At 39.8% G+C, this 23777-nt stretch overlaps 1 protein-coding gene across 1 annotated transcript in view; it reads right to left on the minus strand.

Moving 5' to 3' along the window:
- LOC109932736 (thioredoxin domain-containing protein 16-like) overlaps nt 1-21327 on the minus strand; it is a 105474-nt gene extending 84147 nt beyond the window's left edge. The window contains exons 1-3 of the mRNA XM_048599853.1: nt 21274-21327; nt 11753-11921; nt 4434-4570 (exon numbers count right to left, since the gene is read on the minus strand). Of these exons, the coding sequence (XP_048455810.1) occupies nt 4434-4570; nt 11753-11921; nt 21274-21319 (352 nt within the window). The 5' untranslated portion in view covers nt 21320-21327. The remainder of the gene's footprint in view (nt 1-4433; nt 4571-11752; nt 11922-21273) is intronic.
- Nucleotides 21328-23777: the final 2450 nt, after the last annotated feature.

The raw sequence follows: 23777 nt of genomic DNA on the forward strand, positions 1-23777 counted from the left end.
TTTCAACTATTGTTAGATTCCACAGCAAAAGTTCCTATGAGGAAAGATTATACAGACTGGATGATCCTTCCAACCCAGGAATTAGCTTGATGAACTTACGTTGTGCTCCCTCTATGATCAGTATATCCTTTCCTGAGGTAAAGAGACCAAAACAGGGCACAATACTCCAAGAGTGACCTCACCAAGGCTCTACATAATTGCAATAAGACAACCTCACTCCGTTACACAAATCCTTCTGTAATAAAGGTCAATATGCCAATTGTCTTCCCAATTGCTTTTGTGCCTGCATGTTAACTTTCAGTGGCTCACAAACAAGAACACCAAAGTTCTCTTGGAACAAGGAACAAAGAACAATCCAGCACAGGAACACGCCCTTTGGCCCACCAAGCCTTCATCAATTCCTAACCCATATTTAGATCCACTATTTATTGCCCATATGCAGTTTCTTTCCCTCTGTTCGCTCCCATTCATGTGCCTATCAAGATATTCCTTAAACATTACTAATGTGTCTGCTTCCACCACCTCCACTGGCAGTGTGTTCCAGATACCCAACAATCTCTGTGTGGAAACTTTTCCCTGTACTTCTCCCCTAAACTTTCCCCCTCTCACCTTGAATCTGTGCCCTCTTGTAGTTGACCTTTCCAGCCTGGGAGTTCAACACTTACCAGCCTCTCACTATTTAAGAAATACTCTCCGTTTCTGTTATGCTACCAAAGTGGACAATCTCATGCTTCTCCACAATGTATTCTATCTGGCAATTTTTTGTCATTTAATTAGCCTCTCCAAATAACTTGGAACTGGTTTTCCAAATCATTGATACAGATTGGAAGCAGCTACTGCCCAAGAAGTGATCTTTGTGGTATTCCACTGGTCCCAGCCTATCAACCTAAAAATGACTTGTCTATTTTTCTGTTTTCTGTCTGTTAACCAGTTCTCAATCCATGCCAGTATATTCCACAAACCTTATGTGCTTTAATCTCTTACATGCCTTATCAAAAGCCTTAAACATGCCACATCCACTGGTTCCCCTTGCCTATTCTGTTAAGTAGCATACACACAAAACTCCAACAGGCTTGTCAAATACCACTCTCGGGCGACTGTCTATGTGGAATTTGCATACTCTCCCCATATCTGTGTGGGTTTCCTCTGGGTGCTCCAGTTTCCTCCACAGTCCAAAGATGTGCAAGTTAGGTGGGTTGGCCATGCTAAATTACCATGCTAAATGTGTAGGTTAGGTGTGTTAGCCATGGGAAATGCAGGGTTACAAGGACAGGGTAGGGGGATGGGTCTGAGGGGGATGCTCTTTGATGGGTCGGTGTGGACTCATTGGGCTGAATGGCCTGTTTCCACACAGTAGGGATTCCATGAAAATATGATTTGCCGTTCATAAATCTAAGGTAGACTCTGTACAATCATACCATTTTTTCTAAGTGTCTGTTATCCCACCCTATTAGATTCTAGCTATAAACTGAAATTGGGCTAATAAGTCTGTAGTTTCCTGTTTTCTCTGTATTTTTTCCCAGGCAAGGAAGAACAAGTGGAATGATTGGTAAGGGAACAGGTGGGCACTCATATGATCTGTTCCACTTGCTCCTTCACCCCCTTCTTTCAAAGCATAAGAACTATTACTTTTCCAACCCTTTTCAGTTCCATATAGAGTCATATTGGACTCAAATCATTAACTCTGTTTCTCTCTCTACAGATGCCTTCAGGTTAAGTTCCTCCAGTACTTTCTGTTTTTATTTCAAGTCTCCAGCATCTGCAGTGTGTAGCTTGTATTACAGAAGTCTTCCTCTGATCCAAAACAAATGTTAGCCACACTTAGAACACTTTCCTTACTGGGTTTTTGGGGCATTAAAGGAATGTATTTTTGTTGTTAATGATGCATTAGTTCTTAAATTGTTCTTTAAATTGCCTATCTACCATTGTACATTTTAACAGTTTCCCAATCTATCATAGCCGATTTGTCCCCAACAGCTTCATAACTTCCTTTCATTAGATGGTAAACCCAAATGTCTGATTAAACTGCATCACTCTCAAGCTTAATTCAGAATATTATCATAGTATGGTCAGTATTCCTAAAGGCTCTTTTACAACAGGTTTAATAATTAGCTCCTTTTCTTAATACTTAGTTGGGGCAGCAGGGTGGCTCAGTGGTTAGCACTGCTGCCTCACAGCGCCAGGGACCCAGGTTCGATTCCACCCTCAGGCGACTGTCTGTGTGGAATTTGCAGATTCTCCCCATGTCTGCGTGGGTTTCCTCCACGTACACATCCAAAGATGTGCAGGTTAGGTGGATTGGCCATGCTAAATCCGTAGTGTTCAGGGATGTGTAGCTTAGGTGGGTTATAGGGGGATGGGTCTGGGTGGGATGCTCCAAAGGCCGGTGTGGACTTGTTGGGCCAAAGGGTCTGTTTCCACACAGTAGGGATTCGATGATAAGATGCTATACAAAGCCCATTTTGTAGATGGTTCAAATAAAGGAGTTCAATACGTGATTCTTGAAGGCTGGACCAAAAACCCCCCGAAATCTGTCAAGCATGGAAAATGTACCATCCCAACCTGGTCTGGCTTACATGTGACTCTTATCCAAAGTAAATGCCTAATTGTCAAAGTTATCTGAAGCTCCAGTGGTAATTAGGAGTGGACAATTATTGCAATTTAATGAGCACTGTCTATATCTCAGGAAAAATGCTAAAATAAAATAGTGAGACAGAAATTGTAAGATTGGTGTTAGTATCAGCATTAAATAGATTGTACACTACAACTCTCGTCTAGGAGTACTATTAACATCACAAAATACTTTATTGCATTCCTAAGAATTGCTTGATGTTAGAAGAGGTTCTTGAAGGAGCGGCCTTTCAGACACCACACTCCATCTGGTAGAAGAAGAATCAGAGGATGCTATCAAAGGAGAGAGAGAGAGAGTAACAGAGAAAGCACTTGAAGGTTCTGCCACCAAACAAAATAAAGAAACATATGAATACCCTAAGTCAACAGAGCAGGGAATGTAATCATACAACTAAGGAGGATCAAGACCATGAATGGATTTGAAAAGAAATGATAAGCATTTTAACTTAGTTCTAAAATGGTCAGCCAAATAGAAGCTTGCAAGTTTAGAGGTGATACGAGAATTAGATTTAGTACAGGAAAAGATAGAGGCAGCAGAGCTTCAGCCAAGGTGGAGTTTGTGGCAAGCACAGCGTTAGAAAAATTGAAGATGGGGAGTGTGAGGAACTGCTGAGGGCTTCAACAACAATAGGAGAAGAGCTGGGGAGGGACACAATGTTGCAGAGATGGAAACAGTAAACCAGGTGATAGAATATGAGCTTGGAAGTTCAGCAGGGCACAAAAGTCATGCGTCATTGGATTCAATCTAAATGTGCAACTGGTGTGAAGTGGAGTCAAGCATGAAGAAATTATGAAAAAGAAAAGGAATTATATCAGATGATATAAGGCTTGCTAATCAATCTTAAATTTATCACATTCATCTTGTATTTATGTTCTTTCAGCACTAGAAATATTCTGTTTCAATCTAAGTACAGGGGTCAGTTAGCTCCGTTTTCTGGACTGCTGGTTTGTGAAGTAGAGTGATGCCAACAGTACGAGCTCAAGTCCCACACTGGCTGAGTTTACCATAAGGCACTCTCCTTCTCAACCTCTCCCCTTGCCTGACGTGTGATGGCCATCAGGCTAAATCACCACCAGTCACCTCTATCTGATGACCTTGAGACAAGAATGATTCTGGGGATAAAGGGCTTTTTAAATAAGGAGCATTTGAGGACTCTGGGTCTGTACTCAACAGAGTTTAGAAGCATGAGGGTGAATCTCATTGAAACTTACAGGATACTGAGAGGCCTGGATAGAGTGGACGTCGTGAAGATGTCTCCACTAGTAGGAAACCAGGATCCATGGACACAGCCTCAGATTGAAGGGTCAACACTTTAGAACTGGGATAAGATCCTTTTGGCAGAGGTATATAGGTTTTTGATTAGTAAAAGGCTCAAGGGTTACAGGGAGAACGCAGGAGAATGGGTTTGAAACACATATTTGCAATGAATGAATGGTGGAGCAGACTCGATAGGTCAAATGGTCTTGTCCTGCTCCAATATCTTACGGTTTTATGGTGAAAGGCATAGATTCAGGATCCAAAAAACAATATTTTAAGTGAGTGCCAAATAGATGGGCAGTTGACAGAACAATGGCAACAATGACACGAGGAGAGGAGGATGAGCAGTAAAGTGGATGTCATTGACATATTCTGAAGCTGATCTAGTACTTGTGACATACAGAGGAAGGAAAATGTGCAATGTATGTTGCCTTTCAAAAGTCAAATCAAATTTTCTTTTGGGAATTGAGACCACAATGATGCACCAAAACTTTAAGAATAATCTGACAGTGATAAGTGCTTTAGTTTGGCTTTCTTATTGTACCTTCTTTCATTTCTGAGCTGAATAATCCTACAACAGGAATGTCCCACTGTGTTTTGAGATCACTGCGTAACTCTCCTTTTAGATAGGCTTCAACATCTTCTATTGATTTCAATAGGACAGGAGTAGGTATTCTGCTCCTAACAAAGAAAAAAATGAACATCAACAACACAGAGCAGGCAATATAGTTGCACATTGCTAAGAACTCTTAAAATGTCTGACTAGCAAAAGATACCCTACACAGTTTAATGGCAAGCAACATGACCAATGTTATTCAAATTCAGCAACTGCAACCAACCATATTTTAATTAAATTCCTGATTCAAGGAAGTTGGTGATTCTTATCTAGTATCTTATTTTTCCAAATAGTCCTTCATTATAAATAAAAGTCTGCTGATTATTTTGTTTGATTCAGCAGTTTCTAAATGGTGTCTTCTCAGCAATGTAATGTACAGACACCCTCTAATGGGCATATTGGGTGCTAGTGGGTCAAACATTCACCAGAATGCAGTTTAGCAATAACAATGCATTTAGGTGATAGATATAGTGCAAGGATATAATGAATTAATACGGAAGTTGGCAAACAGCTTGGTCAAGTTTCAAGAATATATCATTAAGGATGAAGAAGAACTAATAGGGTGGACAGATTCAGGAAGGGCATTTTCCAGAGGTTATGACCTTGATGTCTGAAAGCACAGCCACCAATGCTAGAGTGAGTAAAATAGAGAATGCTCAAAAGGCCACAATTAGATGAATGCAGATTATCTCAGATTGTTGTTGGGTTTGAGGAGGTTTCAGAGATGGAGAGAGATGAGGTCGAGGAGGGATTTGAAAACAGGAATTAAAAAAAATTGAAAGTGGTGTATGCCAGCATATATAGGGCTAATGAATAAACAAGATATTGTTCAAGTTAGGATACAGACAGCAGGTTTTTCTGTGATTTCAAAGTAATGGATGATTAAAAAGGAGGAAAAAAGGCTGGGAGTATACTGGAATTGTCAAGCTCAGAGTCAAAAAGACATGAATGAGGGTTTCATTAAATGAATATTGGTATTAGTTTAAGTATTTAACAGGCATCATTGTTGATAGAATAAAAATTGCAGACAGAGAACCTTACTTTTTGGATGCAGGCTAAAGTTAACCATAAGAGACCTCATTACACAAACTGTCTGTATCTGAACTAACAATGCCAGCCCAAGAACTGAATTTCCAGATGCTGTTACATAACGTTCCAGACGTCCTCTTATGAAGTCTGTGAATCTTGCCAATAAAACAATTTAATCTGCTAATTTCCAGTAATTTCACAGTTTAAGTATAATAGTTTCCAAGGGAAAATTTCAAACTGACATGTCTTGAGTGGTAGTTACAATTCATAGTTACTCAAGTAGCTCTACCGCATCCTTAAAGGGATATGTTTCAGTGACACTATCATTGATATTTGTTTCTAAGGTTATTGCTGCCACACATTACCGTATTGCAGCCACCAGCTGATAATACTTCAAGCTTTGTTATCATATTTTCTTTTTTAATTTTCCGATTCTGCTTAATGGTACTATTGGTGACACCTTCCCTCACAGTGCAATAATTGATCAGGTTGGATTTATCTGCTGTTTGTGTACAAGACAATTAAGTAATTTTTCATATTGCCAGGTAATTGCCAGTGTTGTAGCTGTACTGGAACAGTTTGGTTACAGGCATGGTAAGTTCTGGAGCGCAAATCCTGAGCACCATTGCTGAAATATTGTTGGAGCCCATAAACTTGGCAACGTCCAGTGCTTTCAGCCTTTTCTTGATATCAGTGATATCACTGGATGTGGTGAATTGAATTGGTTGAAGACTGGAGTCTAAGAGGCTGGGGATATACAGAAGACTTCCTTCCCTATTGAACATTAGGGAACTACTTTTTTTTTTTCAATAATTAATAATGTTTCATGGTCATCATTAGACTTTTAATTCCAGATTTTATTGAATTCAAATCCAACCATTAACTATGATCTCTCTGTTTGTCCATGGACCTTGTCAGTAGGCAACAACACAGTTAATTCAACCTTCTTCCATGCATTAAACCACCAATCCCCATTTCTTCACTTCAAGCGTAGCAAAACTTTATGAAAAATGCATATATATGAAGAGGCGTCCAGACCTCTTAGCAACAAGCTGACCCTGAAACAACTTCATAAATGAATCCACAGCCATGTCTCCCCCTTCTTACCAGAAAGATACAAAGCATAAACTAAATTTAAAAGTATTTATTGTTCCTAACACCAGGTGCAGAGTATTAACAGAGGCCACATCGTCTCAGTCACAAAGTCAATCAACCTCAAATTACCTCACCTTAAATAATTCTATAACTTACCACAGGTATGCAACATTGATTAATGAAGTCAAATGTTATAGTTTTTCACAGAAGGCTTCTTAAGAAGGGTCAGTGAACCTGAAGCATTAACTCTGATTTCTCTCCACAGATGCTGCCAGACCTGCAAAGTTTTTCTGGCAATTTCTGTTTTTGTTTTGTTTCCATTTTCACAGAACATGGGTAGAATTGTGAATGCCTACGTAACAGTGAAAATTACAGAATATAATAAAAATACACCTTTAATTAATCATCTTAAATGAGTGGCCTGGAGAATTATGTAAGAATCCTGAGGAAATTTGCCTGAAATATTAATCCTGTTTCTCCATCAAAAGCCTGACTTGCTGCGTATTTCCAGCAATTTCTGTTTCTACTTCAGATTTCCACCATTTACATTACAGTATTTGGCTTTTTTGTTTGAAAATATAACATTTTGTGCTATATACCACCACTTGGCAAAAACATACACCCTTTGACTAATAGCAGGCAATGTTACATGGGATCTATTCACACAGTGTGAGTTGGTAGCACTTTCACCTTTGAATCAGAAGATTGTGGGTTCTAGTCCCACACCGCAGATTTGAACACAGAAACCAAGGCTGACAATTAGGATAGAAACCAAAGATGTGCTGTACTGTCAGACATGCCATCTTTTGGATGAGACATTAAACCAAGATCCCATCTGGCCTCTCAGGTGGGCAAAAAGATCCCAAAACTCTGGTTTTAAAAAGGAACAGGGGAGGAGCCAGTGTCCAAGTCAATAAAGTTCCCTCAATCAATATCACAAAAACAGATTATCTGCTCACTCTCATATTGCTGTTTGTGGGAAATGTGCAAGGTGGCTGACATGTTTCTCAGCGACTACATTTCAAAATTGCTGTAGATGCATTCTAAGTGCAAGATACTTTCATTTTTAGAGGGAAAAAACACTTGCATTGTGTAGTATTTCTCACAACAGATACAGAATGTGTGAATCACACTAAGTTTCATATTCCAAATAGTAACAAATCTTATCTCAGATGTAATCAACAACAAAAAGCAGGAAGAAAATCAGTCATTTTTGTTGAAATGCAGCATGAAACTTTCAAATAACTACAACTGCCTTCTAATTAACCTTAGATGTTTAAGTGCATCTGCAAGTTAGCATTTAGATTTTCCCAACAGGGAAAACTAAAATTCGAAAAGAAAACTTAAGTGGACAGGGCAAATTAAGCATATCTTCATTGTAGCAGCGAGATATTGAAATGTGCTCTGGACCCCAGATTTCCAGTGATCATGCACTAGTCTCTTTCCCTTATCTATTGTAGGTTATAATGGGGACAAGAATGATATCAAAAAGTTGGTCACAGTGGTGCAAGCCGTAAACTTGAATGGCAAAGTGTTAAAATGCTTATATGTAAAAAGCAAAAAAAAAATCTTGATTTTAACTGCTAAGTAGGAACATGGAAAAGATAACGGTGTCCCTGTTCAGGAACTGCTTTTGGCAGGTTTACATGCTTTTAATGGTGAGGCCTCAAAATCATGCCGCTTATCATCTTTTCCATTGAAAAACCTGGCAATCTGGTGGAAGTAGCTAGCTGGCCTTTAACACCACAGGGTGAGAAGCCTGGCATGGGGACCCAGGGAAAGAGGTGCCAGACAAAACTGGGTATATTGGTGAAGTTTAGCAAGAGTGGGGATGTTGGGTAGGAGAGGGAGGAGGGACTGGGTGGTGGAAGTCAAGACTCAAAGCTTCCTAAAAATAAAAGCAAAGTACTGGGAATGCTTCGGATCTGAAATTAAAACCATTAAAAAGTGTTGAAGAAGCTCAGCAAGTCTGGCAGCTTCTGTGTGGAGAGAAACAGAGTAATCTGAAGTTCTGAAGACAGGTTATATTCGATTTGAAACATTATCTCTTTCAGAGGACTAGAGAAGACATTCCTGATCAGAAAACAAATTATGTCTTACAATAACTTCTGGCCTTGGCTCTGCTCCCCAAAGAGCAAGGAAATCATCACTGCTCCTCATATTGCAATTCCAGCTAAAACAGCAGATTGTTTACTTTACATGAGTCTAGTCTACATATCTAAAGTAGGGCCTTAGCATTTTGGGAAGTGTGACCTTGCTACCTGCAATTTGAAACCACACTTGGAAAAATCATTGTGAGGAAAGAGGTGGATAAGACTCTCACTACATTTTGTTTGCTCCTTCTGGTTTTCAGAAGGGCAGGGTTAAAAATCATGGGCCTGAAGTCAATTCAAGATTGTATCATATTTCTATCACTTGGTTGACCTTTTCCTTTGCTCGTTTGTTTATTTAAAAATTCTTCAAGTTCAGATTCACCCTCCCACGCACATTTCTTCTCCAAATGTTTGTGGACAGACCGACTAAAAATGATTAACTTTACAAACAGATGTGAATGGCAAATTCTCTCCAACAAAACCTAGATCAAAAACACATTTCTTATTCACAAACTGCATAAGATACAAAGCATGGCTTATAATACAGAACTGTAAACACTGATAATTTCAGTTGTTAATTCCAAGCCTGACATGCACAAATCGAGGGGTTTGTGCTCCAAAACAATTTTCTTTAACAAGAGATAATATTTCTCCGGCAGTTTCTGTTTTTATGTCAGATTTCCAGTGTCCAGGGAAAAGGCCAGGAGAGGCCTCCTGGATGCCACATTCCCCACCCCCCTGCCAACTTCTCCAACTCTCAACTTCTCCAGCATATCCTCCTTCCTCCCGCGACCAGCCTCATTGATCACCCCCTCCTCGTATTCCTCCTCCCATATCCTCTCAGCCCGCCGCTGAGCCAGTTTCAAACTCACACACTTCTCTGAGTGTGCACAGTGCAGCCTTTGCATATGATATCACATGTAAAGTGTATGCAACGATGTGTTGGGCCTGGAATCGTGTGCATGCAGTTGTAGGTGTCAGCAGATAATGCCGCAACACAAACATTTTGAAGATGTTTATTTTGTTAAATATTCCCCAGCCTAGAGAGAGGAAAGAGCTCATTTCCTCCAAAAGTTATTGTTAATGTCATTAAAATTATCATCCTTTGCTTTAGAATGTTCCTTCCCATCTAAAAATTCAAAATTCCAAGAGATCACCATGTGCCTTGATTATTGAGTGCTATTTGTTCAAAAATGTTTACAATGTTTACAAGCAAAAACTTTGCTCATGGATCTTTCACTTGTGGCACTGCAACAATAATTCCAAGCTTATTGCTCTACCATACCTAACTGCTTAGCAAGAACGTATTTCTTTAGGTTTGGTTCTTACCATTGCCAGTGAATCAGACAGATCGGTGTCAGGTTCATGAAAGCTGTCACTACGTACTGTGCCAATGTATCATCCTCTTACCTACTGACTCAGCCCATAAAGCTAGCTAATTGGAGAAGAGAGTCATCTTTTTATATCAGACTCGAGACAAACCCAATGCTCATCAACTCAGTGGAGATACAGCCAGAGCCATGGGATTACGAGAGGGACCATACATCACAGCTTAAGTAGCAGATTGCTGCTTGGGCAAGTCTGAGGGGTATTTTGCAGTAAAACCCACAGTCCCAGGTTGTGGTACTCTGTTGTATCCTGAATAGTGCTACAATGCAATGGGGACAAAGCACAGAGTTTGCATAGCTAAAGAAAAACATCCCCATTCAGGTAAGGAATATCCTGCAACAATCAGGACAGAGCAGAAGTGGGAGGACAACATTGTACCTTGCTACACCCAAAGCAATTTGCCAGCAGTTAGCTGACTAACAGATCAATCGATAATGGTGCATAAATATCATAGGTAAATCTGGGAGCTCATGACTGTTTGTGCCTAATGTTTGATCAACTCAATCAATGAAGCAAAAGGCTTAAAAAAAGGAAACAAAGTGATTTCTGGAAAACCAAATCAGGTAATTGGAGCCAAATGAAATCATTACCTTTCATGTGGATGGCAAGATGTGCAAGCACAAAGGCAGAATAAAAGAAGTTCCCAAATTGAACAATTCATTACCTGCTGGAATAAGACTCCACAGGTTCACTTTTTCCTTGTCTGAACATCTAATGCTAACTTTGATGGCAGGACCATAAACCATGTCATCAGCACAGCCATTGTAACATAAATCGCTAGTCTACATGGTAGCAGTGAGGTTAAATCTGGTTTACTGCACACATTCAGCAATTTCATGGCAGATGACTGATAAGCTTCATTAGTGTTAGAGGGGTTTACGGCAAGATTGCAATTTCTTTTCAGATCTGTCAACACTCACTATACAATGGTGGAAATTATTCAGCAGTTTGCAGAGAAGTGAAATATTTGAAGACTTATCCTCACCGCAAATTGCTGGATTTTTCTGCTAACTAATAACTGCTATTTTAAGATATATTTAAACCATTTCTGGGCCATCCTTGCCAAAAAAAATTATGACAATATCAATCAGGGATATAGATAGAAAACTTCATGTAAAATGTCCACAGAAAATCGAGTTTACGAAGAAACTACAGGCGCAAAGTATTGTTTTGCAGTAAAATATCAAAAATGAAACTGAGGAGAATATGTATAGAAATGCATTCCTAACAGTGAGGGATAGTAAAACCATCCTGATGGACCTTGCCTCCTTGACAGCTTTACTTACAAACAATATATAAAGGATGACATGTGAACACAGAAGACATCTGATCAAAATTAAGTTAACTGTTAGTTCTTTCGTATTGCATAAGTATTTTAGTGTAACTGGTCTTGGGTTATGGTATGAGATAAGTAAACTAGGCTTATGCCCAAAAACCCATGATAAATACTGCGAACTGATTTTAGAAAGAACTCCATTAGTTCACCAATATTCTTCAGAACAGGATGGAGCCTACATGTGTACCTATGCAAGCACTCTATGGCTGAATTTTAAATAATATCAGGACAATAAATACTGTTTTAACAGAATCATCCACATTCCAAGCAAAAGAAAATAAGAAGATTTAGTTTAGCTTACTTACAGCATAATGAACTTTAATAGACTGTGCGTTCCTAGCATTCCAGTGTAGAGTAAATGTTTATCTCCTTGAATATACATCTTGACAGTCGGAAAACATGTAACATCTTCATTCAAACAAACATCTGGCCAGTCTCCACAGTTAACTCGAGTCAGTACAAGGTCCTTCATATCTATGCAGCAAAAGTTTTAGAAGCACTTTATTGCATTCAATTTAAAATAAAATGAAAACAGTAAGGCTGTATTTATAAGGAAATCCCAACATAAGTGGGCTCTGACGGTTCTACCCTGAAAACAAATGTAGGTCAGGAACGTAGCAACATTTCATATATTGTGATAAATCTTAAATTTGGAACATTTATCGCAAAATAGAGGTTTCTACAATTATAATTTGAATTGTACAGGAGCATGGAGCCTGTAAAATGTCAAAACTGCAGTATCACTAATGCTAATATCCGTTAAAAACACGCATTCAGAGGCATTAATAAAGCCAATGTACTGCTAATGTGACGTGATGTTATAAGTATCACAATGACAAAATATAATAATAAAAGTTAGCAATGGGACGCAAGGTTGCACAGTGTGCACGCATACATTTTATTTGGAGGGAATCTATATAGGTTCATGTTGAAATATAAAAATGATAGAAAAAAAGTTGTTTGTTGGAAGGCAGAATTTTTTTTTCTACAGTATAGGCTGAACTGCTGGGGGATGCAAAACTGAGACATTGCGGGCCTCATCACATTGAGAGGATTAACAAGTCTGCGTCAAATTTTAATAGCTAGTTTCTGCTCAAAAAACAGGAAGACTGGAAAAATTGCCAAAAGTATGACATAAAAATGAGAACAGGAACCAATGTTTTCAGACAGATGCACATACTCACACTGCAAAGTTATGAATCAATACGGAATTTATTATTTACAAATTAACATTTTGATTCAGGAATGTTACCAATTTTTGTTTGCTGTTGTTATTTAGCATTTTCCACAAATTTCATTTTAAGTAGATCCAGAAGGACAATTTATCATAGTGGGAAAAATAAATGGATAAATCAGATTTTAAAACTGTTTAGAAATCTGTAGCTGTTTTCTTCTTTATGAATACACCTTGACAGTCTTAAAATGATCAGTGAGCATGATCTGATTTCTCAAAGCAAAAATGCTCCCAATGTTTTTTATTCACAACGTTATGTGGGCGTCGCTGGCTGGCCAGCATTTCTTGCCCATCTTTAGTTGCCCTTGAGAAGGTGATGGTGAGCTGCCTTCTTGAACCGCTGTAGCCCACATGCTGTAGGTAGACCCACACTGCCCTTATGGAGAGAATTCCAGGATTTTGATCTAGTAAGTGAAGGGACAATGATATATTTCCAAACATTCAGGAATGCGTGTGGCTTAGAGGGGAACTTGCAGATGGTGGCGTTCCCATGTATCTGTTGCCCTTGTCCTTCAAGATGGAAGTGGTCGTGGGTTTGGAAGGTGCTGTCTAAGGATCTTTGGTAAATTTCTGCAGTGCAACTTGTAGATAGTAGACACTGCTGCGACTGAATGTCAGTGGTAGAGGGAATGGATGCTTGTGGATGTAGTGCCAATCAAGTGGGCTGCTTTGTCCTGGATGGTATCAAGCTTCTTGAGTGTTGTCGGTGCTGCACCCATCCAGGCAAGTGGGAAGTATTCCATCACACTCCTGACTTGTGCCTTTTAGATAATGGAAAGGTTGCAGTCAGTCAGGAGGTGAGTCAATACAGCAGAGTCCCTAGCCTCTGACCTGTTCCTGTAACCACTGTATTTAGATGCTACCCAGAAAATTGATGTTAAGAGGACTTAATGGCAAGAACAAATCTCTCTTCCTGGAGGTGGTCATCGCAGGGCATTAGTGTGATTTCATTGAATCCCTATAGGGTGGGAGCAGGCAATTCAGCCTATCGAGTCCACACCAACCCTCCAAGAGCAATCGACCCAGATTCACCCCTCCTACTCTATCCCTGTAACCCTACATTTCCCATAGCTAATCCACCTAGCCTGCACATCCCTGCACACTATAAGCAATTTAGCACGGCCAATCCATCTAACCTGCACATCTCTGGACTGTGGGAGGAAACCAGAGACATGGAGAGAATGTGCAAACTCCACACTGACAGTCGCCCAAGGGTGGAATCGAAACCTGGTTTCGCCCAGGGAGCTTATTTACATTCGAACAGCATGAGCCTGATGCAATTTGAACAGGCAACCTTCTGATTGAATGCTAGTTACCATTGATTAGCTCAAGCTTCAAAATCCGGGTCCTGTTGCATATGGGCATGGATGGCTTCAGTATCTGGGGAGCTGTCAAGAGAGTTGAACACTTCATTTTCATCAATGGACCTGTCCATTTCTGGAGGAAAGGTAACTGATGAAGCAACTCATTGGACCTAAGACACTAACATGAGAATCCATTGCAGCGATACCCTGGGGTGAATGCGTTCTAACAACCACACCATCTTCCTCTGTACTAGGCACAATTCATGCACATTTCACCTTGTTCACACCAAGCTTGAGTTTGTCAAATGCCTCCTTAGTGTGAAGGACAATCACTCTCATTTCACCTCTGATGTTTCACTCTCTTTGCATTGTTTGGACCAAGGCTATTGTGATATCTGGAGCAAATGGTTCCGTCAGAAACCAGTTGAGAATTCGTGAGCAGTATACTAATCATTATGTCTGTACCACTTGATAACACTGTCAATGACACCTTCATCATTTTTCTGATGATTGACAGTAGACAAATGATACACGAAGTGGCTAGATCATATTTATTCTTTTTTTATGAACAGAAAATGCCTGGGCAAGTTTCCATTTGGATGGGCAAGTGCCTGTGTCATTGCTTTACTGGAACAGCTGGGCTAGAGCCCAACCAGTTACGGAACACTAATCTTCAGCACTACAATTTCGATATTGTTGGAACCCACTGCTCTTGTTGTATCCATTGTGCTGAGCTAATTCTTGATTTCACATGAATTGAAACAAATTGACTGAAAATTGGCTTCTGTGATAGAGGAGACAACTACGGGAGGCCACAATGGGTTAACCACTAGTTGAATAGTGTTGCAAATGTTTCAGACTTGTCTATTGCACTAATGTATTGGGCTCCTACCATTATTGAGAATGGAGACATTCAAGGATTCGGTTTTTCCTGCAGACTATTTAATTGTGCACCACCATTCACAACTAGATGTCATAAGATTGCAGAACTTTGATCTTATTAGATGTTTAACTCTACCTAGAAAATGCTTCCACTCTTTAGGGTGAATGTAGTCACGCATTGTAGCTTTACAATGTTGACACTTCATTTTTACATATGCTTCTTTCTTTGCCTTGAATGCTCTTATACCCTCTTCACTGAACTAGTGTGCCCTGTCTTGACCTTGATGGTAGAGTTAGCGATATGGCAGCCACAACATGACATATTGTGTTGATGTACAATTCTGCCGTTTTTGATACCTTACACCACCTTATGAATGTCCACTTATGAACTGTTCTGAATATATTCAATTTAGCACAAAGGTAGTATCACAACCCAGCACTGGGCATTCTCATTGCGAAGATCAGTTGTGATCTTATCAAATGGTGAAGCAGGCTCAGGGGGCCAAATGGTCCCACTCCTGCTCCTAGTTTATATGTTAACATGAGACGTGAAAGGTTCATTTGGAATCACAGGAAATGAGCAACAGGTTAGAGGCATCACACTTATGAGACTATGGAAGCTTTCTCAAGATTCAGCATTTAAAGAATAGCACCCAAGTTGTTTCGAGAATTCCTATAGTCAACCCCGTCCCTGACGTCAACTTTCTCAACAGAAAAAGCATCTATCTCCTGAATATACAGATTGTCTGTGGTAAGTGATCCCACACTACAATACAAAACTTGCTGGAAGCAATTATGATTCATTCATTCATTCATTCTTCAGAATTCAAATTCCCTGAAAAATATTCACATCAGCAGGAGCATGAGGGTCACAAAGCGTACTTAATCCTATTTCCACGGATAATGGTCTAGATCAGCAGCTAGGCAGCACTTTTGCAGTCTTTGCACACTGTACCAGAACAGTCATTCAGAAGATAATGATGGCTTAAAAACTGGTTTCTCTGCCTTCTCTGTTCAGGGAGATCTCCACAGTGTAATCCTGAACCAATAACCTACATTGTAGAAATATGTTCTGCTTCCTTATGAAAAGATGTGGCATTGCATCTTTAGCAGAGATCATCTTTGCAACTTTGAGCAGAAAGTACATGGAGGAGAGAAGTAGGATCATTATGATTTAGAGGATTCCTGAGCAATACTGCAAGAAATATTCGATCAATTTTCTGACTGTATTTGATAATCAGGATATAGTGGGTATGGACATGCAAATTAAAATACCTGTTACGAATGTAATGGAGAATCTAGGATCAATATTATTCAAGCAATTGATTATAACTAGAAAAATCAGGCAACAGTACAAAATGTGTTACGACAAAAAGGACTTCTGAAATCTGACCATTATACATCTTTGTAGCCCATAAATCATAACTTATTAATATTTTGATAATTATTGATAACCTAGCAAGCTTTTCAAACAATGAGGCAATGGAAAAGAGCATCAAAAGTGCAGTTCTAAGTGAAAATCCAAAGTCTGAACAAACACAAAAATAAGCTAGCATGAACACATATATCATTCAATTGTAGTCTTTTTTACATCCAACCGTTAAAAATAGTACATTTAGTAAATTAGTCCATATTGAAAGATTGAAGAGTGGAAGCATGAATTATTCAACTGGATTTCAGAAAATCACCCACTTCTTAGAAGCTCTAAGTTGGCTAACTGAAGCACATTCCTATTGTTGAATCACAATCCCATTATGATCAAACTTAAGTCTTTTGCAGTGGTGAAACATCATTCCCTTTCAGACCATTTTTACATCTTTTATATTCCTTAGAAGTATGTGTTGAACTTTGTGATGGTGAGGTCATAACATCCTGAGAATTGGGTCCCTGATTTCTCTGTAAATCACAGCATACATCAGCTGAAATTATTTCATACCCTGCACCAAATACCAAAGATTTCTTATGTCACCACCATATAAAACAGGGAAGGATTTTTAACTCCTGGGTACAAATATGAGTAATAATATTAATAATCCATATGAAGTGCCCCCATTCAAATCTGGCAGAACAGAAGGTTGAACAGAAGACCACCAGGTCTAGACTTGAGGAAACATTCCCAACATATGGTAAGAAGTCAAGAGGAGGTGACTAAGAGTAAGTGTAATTATGGAAAGGCTTTGGAAATCTAGGAAACACCCAAAGTTTCCTTCTGATGCATGGAGGAGCACCTGTTTCTTCTGATCCACAAACAAATTATTTTCTTTAATAAAAATTTCAAACAACCTATGTAGCAAGAATCTTGTTTTTATTATTTTAAGGATCGCAACCATTTCTCCTCGAAACCTACAGTTCTCCAGAGGCAAATGTCCAGGCTTTCACAGAGCTCTTAAACCAGTTATCAATCAAGTGGTTCACCTCAGAAACTTAATATCCCCATTGTGTGAGGCCACTGTACTCTAGCTGCAGCCAGACACAGCTTCATACAAGGTAATTACTGCATTATAATTAAATGTCTCAACTATACATAGTAACAGCACACTAGTTTACACAGCAGCCTTGCAGCATTTGCAGTAGAACTTCAATGGTCTAACTCCCAGGTTCTCTGCAAAGGAGTACTGAGCGTGCAACCTTGTACCATGGTATATAAATGTTTGGAATTGCCTGTGCCCAAATGATAATTTAAAAAGCAATAGGGAGGCGGCAGGGGGGGGGGAGGTGAGATATGAAGGTAAGCTGGCTAATAATATAACAGAATATTGCAAGAGTTTTTTAAGATATCTAAAAGGTAAGAGAGAGGTAAGAGTGTATATTGGACCACTAGAACATGAGGCTGCAAAAGTTGTAATGCGAAACCAGGAAATGGTAGAGGAACTGAATAGGTACTTTGCATCAGTTTTCACAGACACCAGCAGCATACCAGAACTTCAAGACAGTCAAGGGGCAGAGGTGACTCTGGTGGCCATCACGAAGGTCCAGGTGCTGGGGAAGCTGAAAAGTCTGAAGATGGATAAATCACTCAGACCAAATGGAACACACCCCAGAGTTCTGAAGGAGACAGCTGAGGAGATTGTTGAGGCATTGGTGGTGATCCTTCAGGAATCAGTGGAGTAGTCGGTGGGGGTGGGTTGCAGGGGGCGGTGTTCCACAGGACTGGAAAATGACTAATCTAACACCCTTAGGGAGGGAGGGAGGCAGAAGACAGGAAACTATCACCCAGTTTGACAGACCTTTGTCATTGGCAAGGTTTGAGAGTCCATTATTAAGGATGAGATTTCAAAGTACTTCAAAGTTCATGGTAAAACAATGCTGAGTCAGCATAGCTTCGTCAACAGGAAGGTCATGTCTGATAAATCAGTTAGAATTCTTTGAGGAGGTAACAAGCAAGTTAGATAAGGGAGAGCCAGTGGACACGATCTACTTAGATTTCCAGAAGTGCTGCACAGGAGGTTAAATAAAATAAGAAGCCACAGTGTAAGGTGCAAGGTACTGACATGGATAGAGGATTAGCTGACTGGTTAAGGGAAGAGAGTAGTGATAAAAGGGTCTTTTTCAGGATGGCAGCCAGTGACTAGTGGAGTTCTGCAGGGGTTAATGTTTGGACCACAGGTATTCACATTATACATTAACTATCTGAATGAAGGAACTGAGGGTATTGTTTCTAAGTTTGCAGATGACACAAAGTTAGGTGGAAGGACAGTTAGTGTTGAGGAAATGTGGAGGATGCAGAAGGACTTGGACTGTATAGAATAGATAGAATTCAATATGGAAAAGTGTGAGGTTATGCACTTTGGTAAGAAGAATAGAGACATGGACTATTTTCTAAACAAAAAAAATGGCTTCGGAAATCTGAAGCACAAAAGGAGTCCTATTCAGGATTCTTCTAAGGTTTACATGGAGGTCCAGTTGGCAGTTAGGAAGGCAAATACAATGTAGAATTTATTTCAAGGGGGCTAGAATACATGAGCAGAGATGTACTGCTGAGGCTGTATAAGGCTCTGGTCAGAGTGCTCCTGGAATACTGTGAGCAGTTTTGGGCCCCATATGTAAGAAAGGATGTGCTGGTATTGGAGGTGGTCTGGAGAAGATTTACAAGAATGATCCTGAGAGGAAGGGTTTGACATAAGAGGAGTAGTTGAAGAGTCTGTGTCGGAGTTTAAAAGGACGAGAGGGTATCTCACTGAAACCTCCAGAATACTGTGACACCTGGATAGAGTAGATGTGGAGAAGATGTTTCCAGTTGTAGGAAAGACTAAGACCCAAAGATACAGCTTGAGTGAAGGCATGACCCTGGCACATACTAAAATAACATCCCAACCCTTCCTATTTAAGCTTACTCATGTTGCTTACCATCTTTTTTTAAAGCGAACAACCTTATAATCTGTTTATAATCTAGCTTTGCATTTTCAAACTGAATTTTATATTATGACTTATTACAAATAATTCTGTATAGTTTTCAAATGCCTTATTTGCCTTCGCGAGCAGTTTTTGTGCTAGTAAGCAATCACTGAAAATGTTTACAAATATTTTGGCTTTCCTGTCTCAGCTGCTATAAGACTGTTTTGTGGCTATTTAGTCAGGGAAGTTCTGCTATAACACTTGTTTTGTTAATGGAAATTGGCTGAAACACAATTGATGAACAGTGGACTCTTCGGATAACGCGAACAGGTATAGCAATTTCCTATAATGCGATTTTCTATAGCACGAGATCATGCAAGAGCACAACTGTTGTGTTATAGGAGAACTACCTGTAGAAAAGTGAAGATACAATGGTTTCATGCTGATATCACAGAAACTTTTTATACCCAATGCGGGATTATGGTAATCTCAGCCATTTCACTACATAAATGGCTACCATATGTACAATTATTTTTGACTCTGTCCTTCCAAAAGGTGACCAATTTGCCTCAGCCTGACAGTACAAGAGCCTACTCTACAATAAATCAGTCCAAATGAAGGGAATAAAAATACAGGGCTAAAGAACAATATGTGGGGAGTAGAACTAACCAAATTGCTCTTGCAGGGAGCTGGCCAGGATCCCAAGAGTGTATAAGACCAGAAGAGTCTGCCCCAACAGTCAATCACTATTGATATATTTCTCAATCCCATTCTCCTGCCCTCTCCCTTGATCCCCTTACTAATCAGGAACCTATCTACCTCTGTCTTAAACACACTCAGTGATTTGGCTTCCACAGCCTTCTGTGGCAATGAGTTCCACAGATTAACCACCCTCTGGCTGAAAAAATTCCACCTCATCTCAGTTCTAAGGGGTTGTTCCTTCACTCAGAGGCTGTGCCCTCATGTTGTAGTCTCTCTTAATAGTGGAAACATCTTCTCCACATCCACTCTATCCAGGCCTCTCAGTATTCTGTAATTTTCAATGAGATCCCCACTTCATTCTACTAAACTCTACTGAGTACAGATCCAGAGTCCTCAACCATTCCTTGTATGACAAAAAAAAACAAAAAAGTGCCGGAAATCACAGATGCTGCCTGACCCGCTGTGAAGACAGAGCAAGCTAATGTTTCAAGTCTCAACAACTCTTTATCAGAGCCAACACGAGCTCTTCATGTCAGCTCTGATTAAAAGTCGTCTAGACTCAAAATGGTAACTTGCTCTCGCTGCCTGACACGTTGTGATTTCCAACATATTTTGTTTTCAGTACAGATTCCAGCATCTGTCATAATTTGCTCCTACCTTGTATGACATTCCCTTCATTCCAGGACAATTCTTGTAAAGTTCTTCTGGGCCCTCTCCAACGCTAGGACATACTTCCTTAGATAAGGGGCACCAAACTGCTCACAATAGTCCAAACGCAGTCTGACCAGAGCCTTATACAGATTTAGCAGTACATCCCTGCTCTTGTATTTGAGCCCTGTTCAAATGAATGCTAACATTGCATTTGCCTTCCTCATTGCCAACTGAAACTGCACGTTAACCTTAAGAGGTTCCTGAAGTAGGACTCTCAAGTTCCTTTGTGCATCAAATCTCTGAAGCTTTTCCCCATTTAGCCTCTATTCTTCCTCCAACGTGCAGAACCTCACACTTTTCCACACTGCATTCCATTTGCCACTTCTTTGCCCACATGCCTACCCTGTTCAAGTCCTCCTGTAGCCTCCCCAGCTCCTCTACACTACCTGTCCCTCCACAGCACTGAACTTAGATACCATTCTATGATTCAATACTATTCTACATCTCATCAGCACAACAGAGCAATACTGAGCAGCAAGGAGAATGAAAAAGGACAGTTAACTATAATGCAAATGCTTTAAAATCAACAGAAAAGTAGATGTTTGAAACCTTAAAATTAGCACAAGTAACAGACAGTGTGAGGATTCCATACAAGACATGCATAGCAGACAACTGTTGAAATTAGTTATCAAATAAAGATAATTATATCACAAATTACCTGCAAGTCTGGTTGATACTTCTGCATAAGACTGCATAAATGCCATGGACACAGCATCCCCTAAAAGATCAACAATAAAAAAAAAATTAACACTGCAAAAGCCCTGCACACTAGACTACCATATATATTCAAACGAAGATCTAGGTACTCAGGTTTCTCATGCAAACTCTGTCCTTACTCCTTTTATAAACTTTCCAATCAAATCATCTTATATTAAATCAATCAATCAAGTGTGCTGCTGAGATACCCGAGGAGCCACAAAGGAATGAAGACCCTGATGGGATTTGTACACGGGCCTCCTTGCTGTAGTCAGGATATGGGGAAGAAAACAAGTCCGGAGATAGAAAAGGCATGTAAAGAAACACACTATTACAATAATCATGGGAGATTTCAAAATGCAGGTGCACTGGGAAAATCAGATTGGGAGCAAATTTCAAGAAAAGGAATTTGTGGAATGTCTACGTGACTTTTTTTTGGAGCAACCTGTGGTACAGCCCACCAGGGAACAGGCAGTTCTGCATTTCATAATGTGTAATCTGTAACCAGATGTAACAGGATAACAGTTGAGTAAAGGTAATTACAAAGATACGAGGGAGGACCTGGCCAGAGCTGATTAGAAGAGGAGCCTAACAGGAAACAGCAATGCCGGGGGTTTCTGGAGGTAATTCAGGAGACACAGCAGAAACTCATCCCAAGGAAGAAGAAACATACTAAGGAATGGGCGAGGCAATTGTGGATGATGAGGGAATAAAAGAAAAAGTAAAATTATACAATGTGGTGAAGATTAGTGGGAAGCCAGAGGTTTGGGGGGTCTTAAAAAACCAAAGGATAAATAGAAAAGCAATAAAGGGGGGAGAAGCTAAAATATGATAGTGAGCTAGCTATTAATATAAAAGAAGATTGCAAGAGTTTTTTTTTAGACATCTAAAATGTAAGAGAGAGGCAAGAGTGGACATTGGTCCACTGGAAAATGAGCCTGGAGAATTAGCAATGGGGAACAAAAAAAAGGCAGAGGAATTGAACAGGTACTTTGCATCAGTTTTCACAATGGAAGACACCAAAAGCATACCAAAACTTCAAAAGATTCAGGGATCAGAGATGAGTGCAGTGGTCATCACTAAGGAAAAGGTGTAGGGTAAGCTGAAAGGTCTAAAGATGAATAAATCACCCAGATCAAATGGCCTATACTCCAGAGTTGTGAAGGAGACAGCTGAGGAGATTGTGGAGGCAATGGTGGTGATCTTCTGGAAGTCACGAGAATCAGGGAGATCCCAGAGGACTGGAAAATGGCTAATGTAACACCGCCGTTTAAGAAGAGAGGGAAGCAGAAGACAGGAAACTGCCAGTTAGCCCGACCCTAGTGTTTGATAAAAATATTATTAAGAGTAAGATAGTCAAGCAGCTGGAAGTGCATGGTAAAATTTTGCTGAGTCAGCACAGTTTTTGTCACGGGGAGGTCATGTCTAACAAATATGTTAGAATTCTTTGAGGAGGTAATGAGCAAGTTAGACAAAGGAGAAGCAGTGGATGTGATCTATTTGGATTTCTAGGAGGCTTTTAACAAAGTGATGCACAGGAGGCGGCTAGATAAGAGATAAGTGTTACAGGCACCAGCATGCATAGAGGATTGGCTGACTGGCAGAAGACTGGGGATAAAGGGGTCTTTCTCTGGATGGCAGCTGGTGACTAGTGGAGATTCTCAGGGGTCAGTGTTAATGACCTGGACAAAGGAACTGAGGGTATTTTTGTTAAGTTTGCAGACAAAGATGACACAAAGATAGATGGACGGACAAGTAATGTTGAGGAAGCAAGGAGACTACAGAAGGACTTGGATGGGCTAGGCAAGTGGGCAAAGAAGTGGCAGATGAAATACAATATGGGAAAGTGTGATGTTATGCACTTTGGGCAGAAGAAAAAAGACGCACAGACTATTTTCGAAATGGGGAAAAGCTTTTGAATTAAGTTGACGAGGAATTTCTTCAGCCAGAGGGTGGCGAATCTGTGGAACTCATTGCCACAGAAGGCTTTGGAAGCCAAGTCATTGAATGCATTTAAGACAGCAATAAATAGCTTTTTGATTAAAAAGGGGATCAAGTGTTACAGGGAGAAGGCCAGGAGAATGAAATTGAGAAATATATCAGACATGATTGGATGGCAGAGGAGACTTGATGGACCGAATAGCCTAATTCTGCTTGGATATCCTATGAACTTATGGTCTAAATCACCAAGATTTAGTGGCCACAAGCATTTTAATTTAGTAAAAAGAAAAATGATGACAGATTATAGTATATTACCATTTGGGAATTTGGATTCGAAAGTACAGGCAAATGGGTTTTGATTTTAGTTATTTGCTCTTTAGTTTGTTAAAAGGACTTGGGGGGAAAATAAAGGTGAAAGCCATTTATTGAACAGGGAGTTCAAACCAGCCTTAACAAGAAAGCAACAAAAACAAAGTTGCTGGAAAAGTTCAGCAAGTCTGGCAGCATCTGTGAAGGAGAAAACAG

Source organism: Rhincodon typus, chromosome 8 (assembly GCF_021869965.1).
Source record: "Rhincodon typus isolate 14 chromosome 8, sRhiTyp1.1, whole genome shotgun sequence".
NCBI classification, from domain to species: domain Eukaryota; kingdom Metazoa; phylum Chordata; class Chondrichthyes; order Orectolobiformes; family Rhincodontidae; genus Rhincodon; species Rhincodon typus.